The 23,252-nt window shown below is 38.8% G+C and overlaps 1 protein-coding gene across 1 annotated transcript; it reads left to right on the forward strand.

Annotated features, from left to right (window-relative positions):
- The first annotated feature begins 657 nt into the window (after positions 1 to 657).
- Positions 658 to 18,563, forward strand: LOC116912228 (UDP-glucuronosyltransferase 2B4-like). The gene is made up of 6 exons (XM_032916187.1): positions 658 to 1,429; positions 3,164 to 3,312; positions 3,840 to 3,971; positions 15,367 to 15,454; positions 16,223 to 16,442; positions 18,241 to 18,563. Exons 1-6 carry the CDS (start codon positions 700 to 702, stop codon positions 18,518 to 18,520), a joined length of 1,599 nt encoding a protein of 532 aa, XP_032772078.1. The 5' UTR covers positions 658 to 699; the 3' UTR covers positions 18,521 to 18,563.
- The last annotated feature ends 4,689 nt before the right edge of the window (positions 18,564 to 23,252 follow it).

Here is a 23,252-nt window from a genome sequence, read left to right on the forward strand (position 1 = left end):
TCCCTCCTGGAAACAAATTCCTCCTCTGCTTGTCCACAGAGATCAGTCATTTGTTTTCCCAGCAGATAACTTGGAAAATTCCTTCAATAGTCTGATAGTCTAGAAGGGAAACAGAAATGTCTCCTTATCTCTCCACTCCTACCTGGCTAACTAGCTACAAGGAAGCAGATTCTCCATATAGTAGAGCTGGATCCAATGGAAAGGCTAACAGAACATGGCCTCTATATAGATTAGAATTTGCTCTAAATATAAGTACAGCATGTGTAATTCTGAGATTATACTGTGGACCTCTGAACCATATGATAAAAATCATCAAATAGTATGGTAAATGGTCAATGTTGCCAATATTTATAGGACAAAACATTGAACTATAGTGTTTATAAAAACATGACTGAACACTTATGCCTTTACTTAAGGTTCTTATTAAGAGAGAGAGTGGAAAGGAGGGAGGGAGAGATCTTACTTTCCACTGTTAAACAAATACATTATACATTCAAGATTACTAAATATCAGGAGTCATTTCTCACTTTCATATCTGGATCCAGATCTTGGAACTTGCCCTCCAGAGCCTGTGACTATCCCATGGCTATTTGCTTTGGTGGGTACAAGTTATACTTTAACAGACTGATTATTGGTCTCTCTATATCTGCAAGAGCTGAGCAATAACCCTTCAGAAGGCGTGTTCTGAAATTAACCAAGATGTCTGTGAAAATGACAGCATCCCTGCTCCTGCTCCTGCTCCAGCTGAGTGACTTCTTTGAATCTGGAACTGGTGGGAAGGTGCTGGTGTGGCCAATGGAGTTCAGCCATTGGCTCAACTTAAGGGTGATCCTAGATGAACTTCTGAAGAAGGGTCATGAAGTGACGGTTCTGAGACCTTCGGCATCCTTATCTTATGAGGTTGACAACACATCTGCTATTGAATTCGAGACTTATCCTACATCATACTCATTAACTGAGCTAGACGAAATTTTCTGGGAATCACTCAGAAAATATATTTATGAGCTGCCAAAGCAGTCATTTTGGGGATACTTTTTAATGTTTCAAGAATTGGTTTGGGTAGATTCAGGTTATTTTGAGAGTCTCTGTAAAGATGTAGTCTTTAACAAAGAACTCATGACGAAGCTACAGAACTCTGGCTTTGATGTCATCCTGGCAGATGCCTTCATACCCTGTGGTGACCTGCTGGCCGAGATTCTCAAGATACCCTTAGTGTACAGTCTCCGCTTCTTTCCTGGTTCCACTTATGAAAAGTACAGTGGAGGACTCCCAATGCCTCCTTCCTATGTGCCCATTGCTATGTCAGAATTGAGCGACAGAATGACATTCGTGGAGAGGGTGAAACACATGATCTATGTACTTTGTTTTGACTTTTGGTTCCAAACGTTTAATGAGAAGAAGTGGAACGAGCTTTACACTGAAGTATTAGGTAAGTGTCCTGGTCAGTGCACTTGGGATTGTTGCATTCTCAATTTGCTGTCGTTGGAGCTGACTTTGAAAGAACAGGATTGACAGCAGAGGATTTGTCTCTTCTAAGTAAAATGGCGAAAAACCTGTGAAATTATCGGTCAACCCCAAACCATTGTAGAGAAGCTTGTGTACCATTGTCAGTTGCAAAACCTTGTCTATGACTAGCACAGGACAACTCAGGAAGGCACACACCCATACGACAACACTTTGAGAATGTCTCTAGGAAATTACATATGCACAAGACATTTTCCCTTGTGTTTTAAGGCAACACTTTTACCTGGCTTGTGCCTTTATCATCATTACTATCATTATCATTCTATTGCCTTCATTGATATTATTATCATGAGTATGCACGTGCACCCTTGTGTCATGGGAGGGGGGATCTTATGCTTTGTGTGGCTGATGTGGAGGTAAGATTAAACTTTGAAGAGTCTTTATTTCCACATCTGTGTAGATTCTTAGGATCAAATAAGGCTTCCATAGGGATTGGACTCAAATCCTTAGGTTGCATGGTAATGTGTCACATCAGCCTCTAAAACAGAAGCTTTAAACAAAGTCAAAGTCTTCATGACTGACAAAATACACTGAGGATTATATATACTTCTAGCATATGTATCTATCTATCTATCATCTATCTATATACAAACCAAGGAGGACTTTTTATATAAATTAATTTTTTCATATATGACTTGAAAGACCTTCCCCTTTAACCTATTAAACTTCTGCACAGTTGTGATTATGCTATCTCTGCTCTACACTCAGAAAATATGTGAAGGCAAAACATAAGGGAATCTAACTTTATTTATGAGTGAGTGGGTTGAAATTGTGTTTCAAATATATATATTCTTGAAATGTAGACATATTGGACATTACTTACAGTGTTTTAATATATGCTTAATGAGCACTTATGTCTCTATCCATATTTTAAGGTATGTATCCATATTATCAGTAAACAAATCTATATGCACTGAATATCACATATTCAGTCATGAATCAAGAGCAATATCAAAGAACTCAGACACAATCAAAATTTCTCTTTGAGGTCAACCATAGTTTCATAGTAAGACCCTGTCTCAATGAAATGCTTAAACAGAATCCCCTTAAATGTTTACATCAGCCTTGGGTGCACACAACTTCCATCTCTGCAGTCGAGATGAGGAAGAAGAGAATCTAGCATTCCGGGTCTCTTGTGCCTGCATTAGTGACTGAGGAACCACTCTAGGCTTCATCTAACTGTCTCAAAACAAGACACCACAAAATTCTCAATTCATTTATAGGAGCTTATCAAGTTCCAGCTACACCATAGGACAAATTACATCTAAAGTTAAAGGAAAAGATGTTTCCCCGAGTTCGGATTCCTAGATAATGGCATTAGACTATATTTCAATGGCATATGGTGATATTTAGTGATCATAAATTAACAAGGTTATAATTGTGGTATCTTTTGACAGCAACTCACACAATGACTTTATATATCTCTAAGCATATGTATGTAAAAGATAGATGTTCCAAATTTTTCAATCACACACACACACACACACACACACACACACACTTTATCATACAAGACCCCATACTAGTAAACATGTCCAGCTGCATTTTTAAAGGTGCTTCCAGAAGGCTACCTGGCATAGTCATCTTTACCTGACATTTTGTCACATCTTATATCTTTAGTGCTCTGATTCCTCTTCAGGAAGACCCACTACACTCTCAGAGACTATGGCAAAGGCAGACATATGGCTCATTAGGACCTACTGGGATTTGGAATTCCCTCACCCTGTCTTACCAAATTTTGATTTTGTTGGTGGACTCCACTGCAGACCTGCCAAACCCCTGCCTAAGGTAAATATATTCTCCATTTGCTCAAACTTCTGTTTGCCTTGCATTTGCAAAAACAAGTGATTATATTTTATTCCTTCAGAATCTTTTATGTCAAACTCAGAGCGTCACAGGAATTTAGGTAAAGAGACCATCCAGCAGACAGGCCTGTGTCTGTGATGGATATGTTCCATCACAAGAGTCTGCATTTCCTTTATGAACACTGTGGACTTCTGAGGACAGGGACAGTTAGACTACTAGTCAACACAGAGAAAATATCAGGGATTCGAGCAGACCATACAGGAAGTGAGAGGTCCACCCCACAGGTAAGCATGCAGAGACTATACAGGGAAACAGAGTGTGCACAGGCTCACCCAGAAGCACCAACCGTTCTACTTTGAACTTTCACTCTGAACAAGAAAGAGAACTATGTAAATGTTGCGGTGAGGGAAGGCCAAGTTGCCTGGCAGTAAAAAAGGAGTCAAGGTATGGGTCAAGATAAGGTGCATGACTTTGCTCATTTAAGAAAGCTCAGAATATTTTATTAACAGGAAATAGAAGACTTCGTCCAGTCATCTGGAGAACATGGTGTTGTGGTGTTTTCCCTGGGGTCGATGGTGGGAAGCCTAACAGAAGAAAGGGCCAATGTGATTGCAGCAGGCCTTGCCCAGATTCCACAGAAGGTGAGTTACAATGTCTCACTGATACATCCTCACTGAGATGGTCATGTGCTCTTCTAGATCTGCTTGCAGATGCCTCCTGTGTGAAACTGAAGTTTCCTGATATCTGTAGCTCATCTCTGATGTCACTTAAGACGCAGAACTACAGAAAGAAATGGAAAACAGTAGATGAAGTTTTTTATTAGTAACTTTTTTCTAACATTGGTTCAGTAAGAAAAACACTTAACAAGTGTTGGCTGTTTCATGTAAGGGAGCTATTACAGGCAAATACAAAAATCTGCTTTGTTACTTTCTCTATTTTTTGGAAGTAAACTAAGAAGTCTCTACATACTACAGTGTATTCAGACCGCTATTCAATTGTAACCAGTAAAAGTCCACTGCCCCAGGAACCATGAAAAAGCTCTCAAAATAGCCTGCCAAATTCAGAGGCGGATGCTCACAGCCAAGCATTGGACTAAGAAAAGAGTCCCCATTGGAGGAGTTAGAGAAAGGACTGAAGTAGCTGAAGAGGTTTGCAACCTGGTAGGAAGAACTACAATATCAACCAAACACCCCAGAGCTCCCAGGGACTAAATGACCATCCCAAGAGAACACAAGGATGGACCTATGGCTCCATCCACATATGTAGCAGAGGAGGGTCTTGTCAGGCATCAGTGGGAGGAAAAGCCCTTGGTCCTGCCAAGGCTCAATGCCCCAGTGTACGGGAATGTCAGGGCAGGGAGTGCATGGGTGTGTGAGGGAGCACCCGGAAAGAGGATAACGTTTAAAATGTAAATAAAAAAAATCCAATAAAAAAATAAATTACATCCATAAAAAAAATATGCAGTTGTCTAACTGGACAGGTGGCTTGTCTTTTAGAGCATGTTATCCTCATCTTGAAGACCTGAAATTAGCACTGAGCCCCTGTGTCTGGCAGCTCACTCCTGCCTGTAGCTTAATGTCATAGGATCCAAAGTACTCTTCTGGCATTAGATTCTGGCACCAATGCAATTTTACGATGCATACGCACAGGGACGCACACAGAGAGAGACACACAGACACACACACACACACACACACACACACACTCCCTAACTTACACAGAAATAAAATAAAATTTTCACCTTTAAAATGAGAATTGTGAGAGCTAAGGCTGTCCCACAGTCTGGAGACCCAAAAACTGCTCTGAGAGAGATAGTCTCCCAGAAGCACTCTAACTCCTAAGAACACAGGCTCTCAGGCCTACAGTCTGAGACAGCAAGACCAACTAACACCAGAGACAACCAGATGGCCAGAGGCAAGCACAAGAACCTAAGCAACAGAAACCAAAACTATGTGGCATCATCAGAACCCACAGTTCCCACCACAGCACGTTCTAGATACCCCAGCATACCAGAAAAGCAAGGTTTCAATCTAAAATCACATCTCATGATAATGATAAGGGCAGAGTGACAGTATCCAAATTAACAAAATCAGAAATGAAAAGGGAGACATAATAATGAGAACTGAGGAAATTCAAAAAAATCATCAGATACTACAACAAAAGCCTATACTCAAAAAAAAACACTGAAAATTTTTTAGACAAATTTTTAGACCGATACTAGGTACCAAAGTTAAACTGGGATCAGATAAACAACCTAAACAGTCCCATAATCCCTAAAGAAATAGAAACAGTCATTAAATGTCTCCCAACCAAAACTCAGCCCAGGATCAGATGGCTTTAGTGCACAATTCTATCAAACCTTCAAATAAGACCTAATACCAATACTCTTCAAACTATTCTACGAAATAGAAAAGGAAGGAATACTACACAATTCATTCTTTGAAGACACAATTATACTTACATCTAAACCACGTAAAGACCCAAAAAGAAAGAGAACTTCAGACCATTTCCCTCATGCATATCGATGCAAAAATACTCAGTAAAATCCAAGAATACATCAAAAAGGTCATTCACCATGATCAAGGAGGCTTCATCCCAGAGATGCAGGATGGTTCAATATAAAGTAATCCATCAATGTAATCCACTATGTAAACAAACACAATGAAAAAAAACCACATGATCATCTCATTAAATACTGAGAGAGTAACTGACAAAACTCAACATCCCTTCATGAAAAAAGTCTTGGAAAATTCAGGAAGTCAAGGTCCATACCTTGAATCACATAGCAAAGGCAATATACAGCAAACCAATAGCCAACATCAATCCAAATGGAAAGAAATCTAAAGCAATCCCGCTAAAATCAGGGACTAGACAAGGCTGCCTACTCCATCTCCACCCCTCACCCCCCACCCCCGCTTCCTATTCAATATAGGACTTGAAGTCCTAGCCAGAGCAATTAGACAACAAAAGGAGGTCAAATTGATACAAATTGGAAAGGAAGAAGTCAAAATATCACTATTTGCAGATGACATAATAGTGTACTTTAGTGATCCCAAAAGTTCCACCAGAGAGCTACTTAACCTGATAAACAACTTCAGCAAAGTGTCAGGGTATAAAATTAACTCCAACAAATCAGTAGCCGTCCTCTACTCAAAGGATAAACAGCCTAAGAATGAAATTAAGAAAATGACAGACTTCACAATAGTCACAAATAATATAAAATACCTTGGTGTGAGTCTCACAAGGCAAGTGAAAGATCTGTATGATAAGAACTTCAAGTCTTTGAAGAAAGAATTCAAAAAAGAGTTCATAAGATAGAAAGATCTCCCATGCTCATGGATTGGCAGAATTTATATTGTTAAAATGACCATCTTGCCAAAAGCAATCTATAGATTCAATGCAATCCCCATCAAAATTCCAACTCAATTCTTCATAGGGTTAGAAAGAATAATTTACAAATTCATTTAGAATAACAAAAAACCCAAGATAATGAACACTATTCTCAACAATAAATGAACTACTGGGGGAATCACTATACCTGACCTCAAGCTATACTACAGAGAAATCCTGATTTAAAATAACTGTGTGATACTATTGGTACAGAGACAGACAGATAGATCAATAAAATACAATTGAAGACCCAGAAATGAACTCACACACCTATGGTCACTTGATCTTTGACAAAGGAGCTAAAACCACCCAATGGAAGAAAGATAGCATTTTTAACAAATGGTGCTGGTTCAACTGGAGGTCAGCATGTAGAAGAAGCAAATCGATCCATTCTTATCTCCATGTACAAAGCTTAAGTCCAAGTGAATCAAGGACCTCCACATCAAGCCAGGTACACTCAAACTAATAGAAGAAAAAGTGGGGAAAAGTCTCAAACACATGGGCACTGGGGAAAATTTCCTGAACAAAACACCAGTGGCTCATGCTCTAAGATCAAGAATCGACGAATGGAACCTCATAAAACTGCAAAGCTTCTGTAAGACAAAAGATACTGTCCTTAAGACAAAACGGAAACCAACAGATTTGGAAAAGATCCTTACCACTCCTACATTTGATAGAGAGATAATATCCAAAATATAAAAAGAACTCAAGAAGTTAGACTCCAGAGAGCCAAATAACCTTATTAAAAATGGAGCACAGAGCTAAACAGCTGAGGAATATCGAAAGGCCAAAAAGCACCTAAAGAAATGTTCAACATCCTTAGTCATCAGGGAAATGCAAATCAAAACAACCCTGAGATTCCACCTCACATCACTAAGAATGGCTAAGATCGAAAACTAAGGTGACAGCAGATGCTGGCAAGGATGTGGAGAAAGAGGAATACCCCTTCATTTTTGGTGGGATTGCAAACTGGTACAACCACTCTGGAAATCTGTCTAGAGGTTCCTCAGAATATTGGACCTAGTACTACCTGAGGAACCAGCTATACCACTCCTGGGCATATACCCAAAAGATGTTCTAGCATATAACAAGGACACATAGTCTACTATGTTCATAGAAGCCTTATTTATAATAGCCAGAAATTGGAAAGAACCCAGATGTCCTTCAACAGAGGAATGGATACAGAAAATGTAACACATATACACAGTGGAGTACTACTCAGCTATTAAAAACAGTGACTTCATGAAACTCATAGGCAAATGAATAGAACTAGAAAATATCAACCAGGGTGAGTTAACCAAATCACACAAAAGCACACATGATAGGTACTCATGTGGATATTAGCCCAAAAGCTAAGACTACCCAAAATACAATCCACAGACCACATGAAGCTCAAGAAGAAGGAAAAGCAAAGTGCAGATACTTCAGTCCTTCTTAGAAGGTGGAACAACAATAGTCATAGGAGGAGATATGGAGACAAGTTTGGAGCAGAGACTGAAGGAATGTCCATTCAGAACCTTCCCCACCTGGGCACCCAGCCCATATACATACAGCCACCAAACCCAGACAATATTGCTGATGCCAAGAAGGGCATGCTGAGAGGAACCTGATATAGCTGTCTCCTGAGAGGCTCCGCCAGAGTCTGACAAATACAGAGGTGAATGCTTGCAGCCAAGCATTGAACTGAGAAAAGGGTCAGGGTCCCCATTAGAGGAGTTGAGAAAGGATTAAAGGAGCTGAAGGGGCTTGCAATCCCATAAGAACAACAATACCAACCAACCAGAGCTCCCAGGGACTACACCACTATCCAAAGAGTATGCATGGACAGACCTATGGCTCCAGCTGCATATGTAGCATATGCATTGTCTGCCATCAATAGGAGGAGAAGCCCTGGTCCTGTGGAGGCTCGTTTCTCCAGTGTAGGGGAACACCAGGGTGGGTGGGAGTGGTGGCTGTGAGTGGGGTTAACATTTGAAATGTAAATACTAAAAATCCAATAAAAATAAACAAATAATTTTTTAAAATAAATAAAGATGCCGTGCATCTGAAAAAGCAAAGAGGGTTATATAGGAAGGTTTTAGGGAAGAGGGAAATGATGTAAAGACATTTTTTTAAGATTTATTTTTTATGTGTAGTGTTCTGTACTGCATGTATACACACATAATACAACAAATTGTGCTATTCTAGTTTGTTAGTTATTCTTTAATCTTTATTATTATTATTATCATTATTTAGATGCCTGTTATTTTTAAGTAAATAGAAAGAAAGAAAGGATGTAGACTTGAGTGGAAGGAGAGGAAAATAAAACAGTATCTAGAGACGATTGGGGGTTAACCATAATAATAATATATTACAATAAAAATCTCTTTTAAAAGAAGCAAAGTAGAAAAGATAAAAACATTTAAGATTTTAAAATTGAGTTGTATCATAAGTTCATGTTCATTTGGGGAATTTTTGTTCTGTTTTATTTTTACTAATCATTTTATTTGTTCACATTTCAAATATTATCCCCCTTCCCAGTCTCCCCGCCACGAACCTCCTCCCACCTCCTCCCCTCTCCCCTTTGCCTCTAAGAGGGTGCTCCTCCACCCACCCACTTCTACCTCACCCATTTAGCATTCCCCTTCTCTGGGTCATCAATGCTCCACAGGACCAAGCACCTCCCTCCCACTGATGCCAGATGAGTCAATCCTCTGCTACATATGTAGCTGGAGCCATGGACTGGCCCATGTATAATCTTTGGTTGGTGGTTTAGTCCCTGGATGCTCTGATGGTCCAGTTAATTGATAGTGCTGTTCTTCCTATGGGGTTACAGTCCCCTTCAGCTCCTTCAGCCCGTCTCCTAACCTTCTATTGTGTTCTCTGGGCTCAGTCCAGTGGTTGGCTGTGAGTGTCTGCACCTGTCTTAATCAGTGCTGGCAGAGTTTCTCAGAGGACAGCCATGCCAGGCACATCTTAGCGTCAGCAATGGTATCTGAGTTTGGTATCTGTGGATGGAATGTATCACACGGTGGGGCAGTCTCTGGAAGGCCTTTCCTTTAGGGCCTGCTCCGTTTTCATCCCTGCATTTTCTTTAGACAGGGACAGTTCTGGGTTAAAAATTTTTAAGTGGGTGGATGATCCCATACCTCCACTGGGAGCCATGTCTATCTACTAGAGGTGGTCTCTTTTTGTTCTCTTTGCTTTCTCTTGGGTATTTCGCCTACTGTTACTCCATTAGGTCCTGGGAACCTCTCACATCCCTGGTGTCTGGAACTTTCCCCAAGTTCCCCAACGCCGCCACTGCTACTTTTTTTTTTTTTTTTTTTTTTTCGAGCTGTGGTCTGAACCCAGAGCCTTGCGCTTGCTAGGCAAGCACTTTACCACTGAGCTAAATCCCCATCCCCTTCTTATTTCTATTCATTCTCCTGGCACTCTGGACTTCTCTCCTGTCTCTTCCCATACCTGATCCTGCCCCTGTCCCCCCTGCCACCAACCCGGCTCCTTACCTCCCATGATTATTTTGTCCCTGTCCCCCCGTCCACCACCACCCCCCATCTAACTGGGATGGAAACATCCACAGATAGTGATATCTTGACCTCTTTTCGAATTTATATCTCTTTGACCTTTTGTTACGTAGTTGCCCTGACGAGAACTTTTGTACTATATTGACTAGATAGGGGGAGAATTGGCAGCCTTGTCTTGTTCCTGATTTTAGTGGGATTGCTTCAAGTTTCTCTCCAGTGAAACTGATGTTGGCTGTTGGTTTGCTGTATATTGCTTTTACTATGTTTACGTATGGACTTGAATTCCTGATCTTTCCAAGACTTTTAACGTAAGTGGTTGTTGTATTTCATCAAAGACTTTTTCAGCATCTAATGAGGTGATCATGTGGATTTTTTCTTTGAGTTTGTTTGTAGAGTGGATTATGTTGATGGATTTCCATATAGGGAACCATTCCTGCATCCCTGGGATGAAGTCTACTTGATTGTGGTGAATGATGGTTTTGATGTGTTCTTGGATTCAGTTTGCAAGAATTTTATTGAGTATTTTTTGCATTGATATTCATAAGGGAAATTGGTCTAAAGTTCTCTTTCTTTGTTGGGTATTTGATTAGTTATCAGTGTAACTGTGGCTTAATAGAATAAATTAAATAGTATTCCTTCTGTTTCTATTTTGCGGAATAGTTTGAGAATTGTTGCTATTAGATCTTCCTTAAAAGTCTCATACAATTTTGCACTAAAATCATCTGGCCCTGGGCTTTTTTGGTTGGGAGACTTTTACTAACTGCTTCTATCTCCTTAGAGGTTATGGGACTGCTTAGATAGTTTATCTGGTCCTGGTTTAACTTTGGTACCTGGTATTTGTCTAGAAAATTATCCATTTCATCTAGATTTTCCAGTTTTGCCAAGTACAGGCTTTGTGGTAGGATCTGATTTTTTTTTTAATTTCCTCAGTTTCTGTTATGTCTCCCTTTTCTGATTTTCTTAATTTGGATACTGCCCTTTAGTTAGTTTGGCTGAGGGATTATCTATCTTGTTGGTTTTGTCAAAGAACAAGCTCTTAGTTTTGTTGACTTTTTTGAAGCATTCTCTTTGCTTCTAATTGGTTGGTTTCAGGTCTGAGTTTGATTTTCTACTACTCCGCTTTCTACACTCCTGTGTTTGTTTGTTTGTTTGTTTGTTTGTTTGTTTCTGTTCTAAACCTTTCAGATGTGCTGTTAAGTTGCTAGTGTAGGATCTTTCCAGTTTCTTTATGAAGTTACTAAGTGCAATGAATTTTCTCCTCTTAGCACTGCTTTCATTTTGGGTATGCTAGGCCTTCATTTTTCATTAAATTCTAGAAAGTATTTAATTTCCGTCTTTATTTCTTTCCTGACCAAGTTATCGTTGAGTAGAGAGTTATTCAGTTTCCATGAGCATGTGGGTTTTCTGTTATTTTTGTTGTTATTGAAGGCCAGCTTTAGTCTGAAGTGATCTGATATGATGCATAGAATTGTTTCAATCTTCTTGTATCGTTGAGGCTTGTTTTATGCCCATTTATATAGTCAGTTTTGTAGAGGGCACCATGAGGTGCTGAGAAGATATATTCCTTTGTTTTAGGATGAAATGTTTTATATATATATATATATATATATATATATATATATATGATGTTAAATCCATTTGGTTCATAACTGCTGTTAGTTTCACTGTGTCTCTATTTTGTTTCTTTTTCCATGATCTGTCCACTGATGAGAGTGGAGTGTTGAAATCTCCCACTATTATTATATCAGGTGCAATGTGTGCTTTGAGCTTTAGTAATGTTTCTTTTACAAGTGTGAGTGCCCTGGTATTTGGGGCATACATGTTCAGAATTGAAAGTTTATCTTGGTAGATTTTTAATTTGATGAGTATAAAGTGTCCTTCCACATTTCTTTTGATAACTCTTGGTTGAAAGTCTATTTTAATGAATATTAGAATGGCTACTCCAGCTTGTGTCTTAGGACCACTCGCTTGGAATTTTTTTCCAAACTTTTAGTCTGAAGTAGTTAGTGCCTGTCTTTGTCACTGATGTGTGTGTCACTGATTTGTGCCACAAAATGCTGGGTCCTGTTTATGTATCCAGTGTGTTAGCCTATGTCTTTTTATTAAGGAATTGAGTGCATTGGTGTTGAGAGATATTGAAGACCAATGATTGCTGCTTCCTTTTATTTTTGTTGTTAGTGGTAATATTATGTTTATATGATTCTCTTCTTTGAGGTTTGCTATGAGATGATTAATTTCTTGGTTTTTTCTGGGTGTAGTTTCCCTTTTTGTTGGAGTTTTTCTTCTATTATTCTTTGTAGGGATAGATTAGTGGAAAGATATTGTTTAAATTTGGTTTTTGCCTAGAATAACTTGGTTTCTCCATGTATAGTGATTGAAAATTTTGCTGGGTATAGTAGCCTGGGCTGGCATTTTTTGTTCTCTTAGGGTCTGTATGACATCTGTCCGAGATCTTCTGGCTTTTAGAGTCTCTATTGAGAAGAGGGTGTGATTATGATTGGTCTGCCTTTATGTATTACTTGGTCTTTTCCCCTTACTGCTTTTAATATTCTTTCTTTTTTTTCCTGTGCATTTAGTATTTGGCTTATTAAGTGACAAGTGGATTTTTTTCTGGTCAAATCTGTTTGGTGTTCTTTTGGCTTCTTCTATGCTTAAGATCTTCTCTTTCTTTAGGTTAGGGAATTTTTACTCTTTGATTTTGTTGAAAACGTTTCCTGGCCCTTTGCACTGGGAATCTTCTGTCTCTTCGATTGCTATTTTCATTAGGTTTAGTTATTCCATTCTGTCCTGAATTTCCTGAATGTTTTGGGCTAGGAGCTTTTTGCACTTTGTGTTTTCTTTGACTGTTGTGTCAATATCTTCTATGGTATCTTCTATGCCTAAGATTCACTCTTCTATCTCTTATATTCTGTTAGTGATGTTTTGCATCTGTAACTCCTGATATCTTTCCTAGGTTTTCCATCTCCAGGGTTGCCTTCCTTTGTTTCTGTTTCCATATTTAGATCCTGGACAGTTTTGTTCAATTTTGTCTCCTTTGTGCTTGTGTTTTCCTGTATTTCCTTAAGGGGTTTGTGTGTTTCCTCTTTAAGAGCTTCTATCTGTTTGCCTGTCCTCTTCGTTAAAGGAGCTATATATGTAGTTCTTAAGGTCCTCTATCATCTTTTTGATATGGAATTTTAGGTTGCAGTCTTGCTTTTCAGGTGTGTTAGGGTATCCAATGCTTACTATGGTGGGAGAACTAAATTCTGACCGTGCGAAGTGGCATTGGTTTCTGTTGCATATGTTCTTGGCCTTGTCTCTCACCAACTGGTTATCTCAGGTGATAACGGGTCTTGCTGTCTCTGACTGGATTTGTCCCTGTTGTGAGCCTGTGAACCTGGTTGTGTTTGAGTTTCTGGGTGTGAAAGGGGGTCTGTAGCACCAGCTCTGCCCAGGCTGAGTTGTGGGCCAGAAGGAAGATGAGTCTCTGACAGTGCAGGAAAGAGAGGACCTGCCACTGCTGTGGGAGTCCCAATTAGGCAAAGTATTAGGGGCTATGGGTGTCTCACCTGTGAGCAAGATTGTGTCTGAGCTCCTGGGAGTCAAGCTGTCTCTGAAAGTGTCAAATGGGTTTTGGAGTCTTGACTTTGCCCCAGACTGATCATGTTCATGTTTAGTCTTGGATAAATGTGACAACCTACCTTGAAACTGGGTCTATACAAGTATGATTCGCTTGCTAATCCTAAGCAAAGGTTGCAAAAGTATCTTTTATTTGCAAGTTGTATTTGTCATCTTACTTTCTGCTGAGTAAGCTCAGCCTTTCTCGTTCTCTCTGAAATCTAGCCGATTGACTCAACTCAGCTGTTCTGGCTCAAACTCTTCTCCAAGCTGACTTGTTCAATCTGACTTCTCCCGGCTTCTCACTGAATTGCTCTGCTTGGCCTTAGACTCACTTGGTAACTTGCTTTCATGTTCTGGCTCCTTCTTATTGTCTGGTTTCAGCTGCCTCTGTTGACCTGCACTCAAATGAAGGAACTGAACTCCACGGCACTGCACTCACTGCACGGATTCCCGATTTGCTTACTATCTCTCATCGCTTTTCCTTTAAATAGTTTCTGATACAAATTCAAATGAACATGTTACCATCATACAAACTCCATTTTTAAATTCACATATTTTTACTCTCTACTATTTTGCTTCTTCGAAAAGAAATGTTAATGCAATATATTCTGATTATAATTTCCCCTCCCCCAATCCATCTCTCAATCCTGCTCCCCTCCCCTCCTACTTTAAATAGCTCCTTTCTTTACACAGCACAGCCCTTTCCTATGCTGTTCTCCTGAGAATTGGGGGAATCCTATCTCTCACTCCTTCTATAAAATCATTCTCATTTGTCATTTTATCTGCTCCTCAATTGAAGTAAATGGCTGCTTCCTTCCCACGATCTAATTTACCTTAAAGGGATGTTCTTAGGGTGTGTCTGTACACCAGTCAGATCACACAGTTCTTGCCATATGATGATCCCTTACCTGAGCAGTAATGTTTGCTGCCTTAAAATTTCTCTGTAATAGATAGATCTGGATCCATCTACCCTAAATCTTCCTATGAGACTGAAACTATTAATTTTGAAAAATGGAGGATATTGCAGTCTTGCTCTTTAGGTGACCATGGGCTTAGACAGTGTCATAATAGACAAGAGACTAATCTAAGAAATAACCATCATTACAAGGGAAGTAATTCAACTATCACTGACAAATAGCTATACTAAATTTGGAAAATACAAACTGTCATAAATATATATTAGACAAACTAAATCACGGTATATATTTGTAACTTTGGCAGAACATTGAACTGATATAACAACACATGTCTTAAATCCTTCTACTTGATATCCCCAGAACTAACTTTGGCTAAGCTGCAGTTGATTAACTGTTAAGGTGGCATACTGAAACTTGGATGAGCACAAGAATAAATTCAAACAGTGAAGCATATTTGCATCTTTGCTGTACAAGTTCATCATGGTTCCTTCCCATCAATCATCCTCAGGCCTAGCTCCTGCACAATGGGCTTTTATCTGCATTGTTTCTCAATCTCTTCTGATCCTAGCATAAATAACTTGGCATTTGACCAAAGGAATAAGAGGCTACCTTCACCTTAACAGGTTCTTTGGAGATTTGAAGGCAAGAAGCCAGAAACCTTGGGCTCCAACACTCGTCTGTACAAATGGATCCCCCAGAATGACCTTCTAGGTAAGCATCAGGACACAACAGCGACATGAGGAATGGCCAGTCGGGAAGGTAAATGTCAGCACTAATGCATTTATGGCAAATGTGATAGAGTCTTGAAAAAAATTGGTGAAGTACTGAATGACTATTCTGCTAACATTCAAGATGGAGAGAAATCATTTTGATTTCTGCTGTAATTGTGTTTCAGATATATGTCTGTCACTTCATGTTTCTCTCTACCTCCTATTTCCATAAGGTTACATCCACCCTTTCCTCTACTGTACTGTGATTTCAAATGCCAAGAAAAATGGCATTTTCCATAACCAACACTTCATTTCAAGATTCACCACAAAACTCCACATAGAGAAATGGTATCCCATGTAACAAAGTGTGCTCAGTCGGATTCCTTTACCGTGGACACACAAACCCTAATGCTTAATAAAATGCATCAGGGTCAGGGACTTCATTGTTTCATTAGAAGAACACATTCTTCTGAACCACATCCTGAGCTTGCACAAGCGGTTTGCTCCACTTAGGAGGAGCTCTACCTTTTTGGTCCCTTTTACAAAATCATTCTACTTCCATACCCCATCTCCTCTATGTGGCCTTCACTTAATGCTCCATGAAACTTCAGGGCTCCTTGTCCTAAAACTTCATGGGAACAGTAAAGTCAATTAGTTATGGTAATGTTATCTAGTGCACATTTTACTGATTCTTCCCCTTATCCTCTGCCTCTTATTTTCTTTCTCAGACTTGCAGTTAATGTTTTCTCTTTATTTCCCCTCATGCTAGGTCATCCCAAAACCAGAGCTTTTATAACTCATGGTGGCACCAATGGCATCTATGAAGCGATCTACCACGGGATTCCTGTGGTTGGCATTCCTTTGTTTGGAGATCAATATGATAATATTGTTCACTTGAAGACCAAAGGAGCAGCAGTTAGACTGGACTTTCTCACGATGTCCAGTACAGACTTGCTCACTGCACTGACGACAGTCACTAATGACCCTTCGTGAGTACTGCATTTTTGTGAAATTATTATTCATCGTGATAGGTTCTCTCAAAGGTAATAATACCTTTCCTCTAATCTTTAGTCTGATGCTGAAAACAAGAGTAAACATAAAACTTATTTAACCATTGTGGAAAAAGCTTTAACTGTCAATCAAAACTTCAAACTACCCCTATAACTTAATGCATGAGGAGTTAATATAGTATAATTTGATAATGGGAATTTTCTTCTCTTGTTAAATGAAAGAACACAGTTTTCACAAATAGGTTCAAATCAAGAAACAGGATAATGAAATATTATATATATTATATTCATTATATAATGAAATATAAGGAATATTATATTTTTAAAAATATAAAAAATATTTCAATATCAAGCTCAAAATTTCTAAAACTTTCTTTCCTTAAATAATCCTTGCTTATTCCAAAAGTAGAATAATTATGCATACAAATATAGATATGCACATATTATGTGTAATATGCATATATGTACTTATCAAATATAAATACTTAAAATTTCCAGTTCTTTGAACATTTATAATGTCATTTTTGTCAATGCTGAAATTTCCCCTTTCATAGACCTCTAATTATAATAAAATATGTAACTTGAAACTCAGCCACTCCCTTTCTAAACAGAAGGCAGGAGGCATATATTAGCTGACCTCTCTATTCCCAGTAACTCTCTTCTTCCTAGATACCAGTTATCAGTGATCCACCGTATATTTCTATACAATCAGTTCTGCTAGTATCTATACATGGTGAGAAAATACAGTGTTTTCCTTTAGAGCATAATAAATGTGAGTTAGTATAAACCCATGAGGTTGTAAAGGAAGGATTTCATTTTTTATAACGGTTGAATAAATATTCAATGATGTCATACCACATTGCCCTCATCCATCATCCAACAATGAGCATCTTGGTCAGGTCTTCTACTTACCAGTCATGACTAGAGCTTCATAAACCATCGACATTAAGGTATCTCTTGATATCTTGTTTACTCTTTCTTTAAATAGAGAGCTAACAGTCAGAAAACTAAACAGTGGGATAATTCTGTTTCCAATATGTTCTGCAAGTCCATGATCTTTTTGCAGTGGCCATATTAAATTTCACTAAAGCATTTGCTTATGTGAGTAATAAATCCCACCCTTGACTATTGATCAGCCTGACATCCTGACATCTCTCTGGTTTTAAATACTTAAATCAGACAATCCATGTGTCTGACCTCTACACATGGTACATGGGACAAGCCACTCTCCCAGAACCAACACAGACATAATTTGAATAAACATGAAGAAAGGGAGTAGATGAACCCCATTTCTTCGGCCCCCTGGTCATTACTGTCTCTGTTAGCATATCAGTGGAACTCAGGCCCTTGAGAAATTGAGGCAAATTATCAGATAGCTGCATCTGAAGCTTACCCTATCTTTTGAAAAAATGTCCATCTCTCTTCAGTTACCATTTTTAAGCATTCATAATGTTTTCTTGAGATATTAAAGAAGTTTAACGCCAATTCTTTTCAAGGTCATCATCTTCAAATGACATTGAACTGCCTCACTTACAGTGCTTGGAATGTCTTACAAACAGTTGCTATCCTAGGAAGAGTTATTTCTCATTTCCCATTTGGAAAAAAAGTCTCAGAAAAAAAAACACCCTAAAGGCAGACTTTCAAACATACATCAATCAAATCCACACAGCACCTAGTGCTCTACTACTGAACTTATGGAGTCTAAATTGTTTCCCTGAAAAAATCATGGGCTATATGCATTAAGAAATTAATTGGTTCTCAATGTTCATGTCTTTAGCTATAAGGAGAATGCCATGAGATTATCAAGAATCCACCACGACCAGCCAGTGAAGCCCCTGGATAAAGCTGTCTTCTGGATTGAGTTTGTCATGCGTCACAAAGGAGCCAAGCACCTTCGTGTGGCAGCTCATGACCTCAGCTGGGTCCAATACCACTCTCTGGATGTCATTGGGTTCCTGCTGGCCTGTGTGGTGACTGTGATATTCATCCTCAAAAAGTGTTGCCTCTTTTGTTGTCAGAAGTTTACAAAAGCTGGAAGAAAGAAGAAAAGGGAATAGATGAACTGAAGAAGACTGACACATAGACCTTTCCAGTGCCTCACAGTAAGGGGGGCAATGAGGCTAGGTCCTTTATCCTGTGACAATTTTTCAAAAATTACCTGTCAAGTCAGAAGATTGGTTTTCTCCCAGAAAATTAGTAGTTCTTTTGGAATTAGTATTTCAGCCAATGAAAAATTTAAAAGGAAACACAGTAAAATTAACAGAGTCGACATGAAAACACACAGTTTTACAAATTCATTCCTGCAGCATAAATGTTAAACCAAAGAAGACTGAAGACTTAGCCCTGTGGTCTAATCATTTCTCAGGCGAGACTTCCTCTTTGATTTTGGATGCCAGGAAATCATATAAAAGTCATATCAAGTGCCATCTAGAACTGCAGTATAAGAAAATCATGAGATTTGAGACAAAGACAGGAGACTTACATGAAGCTTTCAGACCAACTACCTTGGATTTCAGCCAGAAATAGCCTGCCTCATAAAATGTGGAAGGGAAACATAACACTGGAGGTTATACTTTGACATCCAAACATGTGTGACATGGCATAGGTGTGCCCTATTCACAAATTTGTAAGCACGGGCATATAAATGTACACATATACACAGGCTTTAAATACACAAACACACACACACACACACACACACACACACACACACCATGACCCACAGGTGACTCACAGGTGTCTGTGGATATACCATTAGTAAGAAGCCCACAATGATTTCTGTATGGTTTTGCAAATATTGAACAAGCTTCTGCTTTATTTATTGCAAATGTTACTGGATGACTTTCTAGGTAAAGTGTTCAGGGTTGGAGCTGTATGAAACCTGTAATCCTAGATTTGTCTTTAGGAAACCAATACTGTTGCAGACTCTCCTGCGGTATACTAAGCCTCAAAATGACCTCTTCCTAAAAGGACCTACCAAGGTTGTACTTGGGTCTGGAGAGAAGGTTCAGTAGTTACTAACTAGCACCTGTTCTATAGACCCCATATTCCATTCCCACTACCCATATGGTGATGATTCAGAGCCAACAGGAACTCAAATGTCATAGTACCTTACACCCTCTGCTGGCCTCTCCTGGCACTACAGAAACACATGCAAATGAAGCCCTCATACACATCAAATAAAATTAAGGATTAAAGACAAGTTTTGGTTTCATGAAATGAATTCTACTTCCATTCAACCTTTTACAAAGAATAATGAGATTCACTCATTTTCATAATTAGCCTTTGGAGGCAGATATAAGAATTTAATTTATGTTTTGATAGTACAGAATAAAGACTCTAAATACGTTCTCACACAATTGCCAGATGTGTGTATGTGTGCGGTATGTGTTCCTTTTTACAAAACAGAATGTACTTTACTTATGCTCTTTATATTTATGCTGTGACTTTAATATTTCTATAAAAAGTAAATGTTTTGAAATTATAATTATGGCTCCAAGATGGCCAAGTGGTTAAGAGTGTTTGTTCTGACAGAATGAGAAATGGAATAAAATGCCATCATAAATGTAGAAATGAAGCATGATTAGAAATGACTACACTGTAAGTTCTGGGGGAAGGGCAAAGACAGGTGGAACAATAATTTAGGGTTTAGGTAGCCTAAGAGAAGAGGCAAAGTTCAGGTTCAATAATATGTCCTTTTTCAAGTGAATATAAAGTATGAGAGAGTACACAAGACACTGTGCACCCTCTGTCTCCTTCACTCAGATGCATTACTACAAACTCACACATATGCAACACTCCATCAAAGTCATACAAACAGCATACACAGGCACAACATATATGGACCCACTATCACAGGGAGAATGGGAGAGATAATGATCATTAATCCACAATCTATAACTATCAAACAAAATGTCTTAATTATATAATAATTATATCTATAATATACACATTAAATCAATAATTGTTATATTATATGATATATATATATATATAAACTATCATGAAAAGTAGGATATACAGGATGATAAAGGTACATCCCACCAGCCCTAATCACATGGAATCAATCCATGGCATTACATGCAGTAAGGAGATCATGGAACTGACATGAAGTCCAAACATACATACATACAAATACATGCACACACACCATTTTTAAAGTTTTTAAAGAGACCCAATTCCATCTAATTATTCTTGTGTCCTCTTTCGGTCATTTCTCCTAGCCCATAATCATTCTTTTGTGGATTCCCATATTTCTGCAGAAATACTCTTTACCTGAGGCTTCAGACATGCAACACATTTGGCTTGGATCCAGATAGACTACCTAGCCCAGTCCTGATTCATTGAAGACTTTTCAGAGTATTCTCAGAACTGACCTACCTACTTCTTAGCAACACTTCCTATGCCACTTCTACCCTGTACAAACTCCCTTCCATTCTTAGCCAAAACCAGGATAACCACTATTTCTTCTTCTGTGGCCTTTATAGAACCAGTCTGCCAATAATTCAGAGAAATTAATCATCAGTTCCTTTCCCCATCTGAAAGTCTATCACATCATGGAGTTGGCCTGGTCTAGCTACCTTGAGAGGCATGCTTCACAGGTTTACATGTCAGAGTCCAAGGCTCCTGGGTCACTGTGCCTTTCTGTTCCTGAGAAGCTGAGGAACTTCACTCCCTCAGGCAGTGAAGAATTTAGGCCTCCTTGTATGTCTCTGTCTTTCTTAAAAATCAATTAAACATAAAATTGACAAGACACATTTGTCCTTGGACATTCATCTTATGTATCCTATAGAGCTTGCTAATGTCATTGTGTCCTGACAATTACTACTACAGTTAACCTAGTAGTCAACATTATATACCGTTTCTGATAAAGGTGTAAAAAGTCTGATTGCTCAAATAAATTTGTCTCAGCCAAAGTCTTCCTAAGACCCCTCCACTCAGATCTGGTTAAGAATGATGTCTTTCCAGCCATATCAAGTAACCATATCCTGGTAAGTAAGAGCAGGTTCTTACAATGTATGCCACCTACTGCATCTAGGACTGCTTGGTCTCAAAGCAGAGATTCAACCAAAACTTGAGATCCAACTTACGGTTCACACTATGAAGCCTAAAACACAGAGTAACTCCAAGACAGAAATCAAGCACGGTTCATCTTACCCGCAACTAGGTCAATTAGGACACCAAAAACTCAATACCTGAGTTCCCACTCGCCAATGTATGACTGACGAGGTATTTATAACAGCAAACTGCACAAACACCACAACACCAGATGTCTAGAGTACAGCATAAAAATCACAAACACTAACTACCAAGGCAACTTCTCCAAAAGCCAGCAAACCTCTCATAATGTGCCATGAGGAAACACTTAATTAAATCACAAGAATAGGATTTGCAAATAGCAATTATGAATATGTCTTAAGGATCTTAATAGGAACATGAATAAATACCTCAATGAAAGCCTAAAAACAGAAACAGCTGAATAAGATGAGGAAAATTGCTGAGAACCATCCTCAGTCATCTGGAGGTTCACAGGAAGTGGGAGTATTAGATTGGCATGAAATCAGAATCTCAGGCAATGATGCCGTTCTTCTGAAGCTGCACTCTGAGGCAGCTCTCTCTCTCTCTCTCTCTCTCTCTCTCTCTCTCTCTCTCTCTCTCTCTCTCTCTTTTCTCTTTCATGTTTTTTCTCTCTGAATTCACCTTAGTATTATTAGTTACACACTTCCTTGTAATTCAAGAATACATAACGAAAATCCTTTTTATAGTTTTCCTCAAGCCCATTACTTTCCCTATGTAACTATGCCACCAGAAAGCACAAAGTACACACCAAGTCACAGAACAGTGACTGCTAAAGCAAGTGATATGTTAATTTTAGCTCTCAGAAAAACCTCCACATCACAGGTCACCTGGGCATATATTTGTGTTTCAGGCATAAACTTGTGATTCCAGCATTAGCATGAAAACAGAGAAGTGCTAAACAAATCAGGATAATATTAATATTTTTAGTTTGTCGAAATTTGCAGAATCTCTTTAAGATTTGAGCAATCCAAATATCTATTGGTATAATGCTTTTCAAACTATTTTCCATATGCAATATTAATTCCTCTTGCAGCTTCTCTCCCAGGACTCTTCCACAGGCCCAAATTCTATGTCTTGAAACATGTTTCCTAAATTCCTTAGGCAGACAATGTCAGGGAAGCAAATCAGCATGTTTCACTCTTTCCAGTTTACTAATCCAATGGACCCCTCGCAGGATCCAAACTCTTCTGTCCATTTTATCTTTTCTATTATACATATATCTTCTTATGTTCCCAATAATATTTCTAGATCAAACATTCTATTATTACATATCTCCTCTTGTTGGGGTCCTCACCGTTGCTCAGCAATGCAGTAGATGCAGGTATTTCTTCCTTTATCTTGTCCCTTGTATTTTCTATGGACATCCCTATCCTCAATGACCTAGGCCCAGTGTGTTCCTTTTCTTTGGGGTCTTCGATTTTCTTAACTACTAAAACTTCAGGTTTCTCAAAAACCATTTCCTGCTTCAAATAATTCCTGGTGTAACTCAATCATCATGAGTTGGCTAAAATTTCCCAGAGAACAATTAAGACAGTTAGCCTCCACATCCAAAACCACTTGTCCTGTTATCCCTGGGTGTAGCCACCACATGTAAGACCCCTTGCCCTGTTATACCTGGGTTAACCACTTGCATGGCCAGGGCCAGAGCAGTTTCTTGCTATAGATATCAGAGCCATTTCCTTCTTGAAAAATGCTCTCAATTCCCAGAAA

The sequence above is a fragment of the Rattus rattus genome, chromosome 11 (genome assembly GCF_011064425.1).
Source record: "Rattus rattus isolate New Zealand chromosome 11, Rrattus_CSIRO_v1, whole genome shotgun sequence".
Taxonomy (NCBI): Eukaryota; Metazoa; Chordata; class Mammalia; order Rodentia; family Muridae; genus Rattus; species Rattus rattus.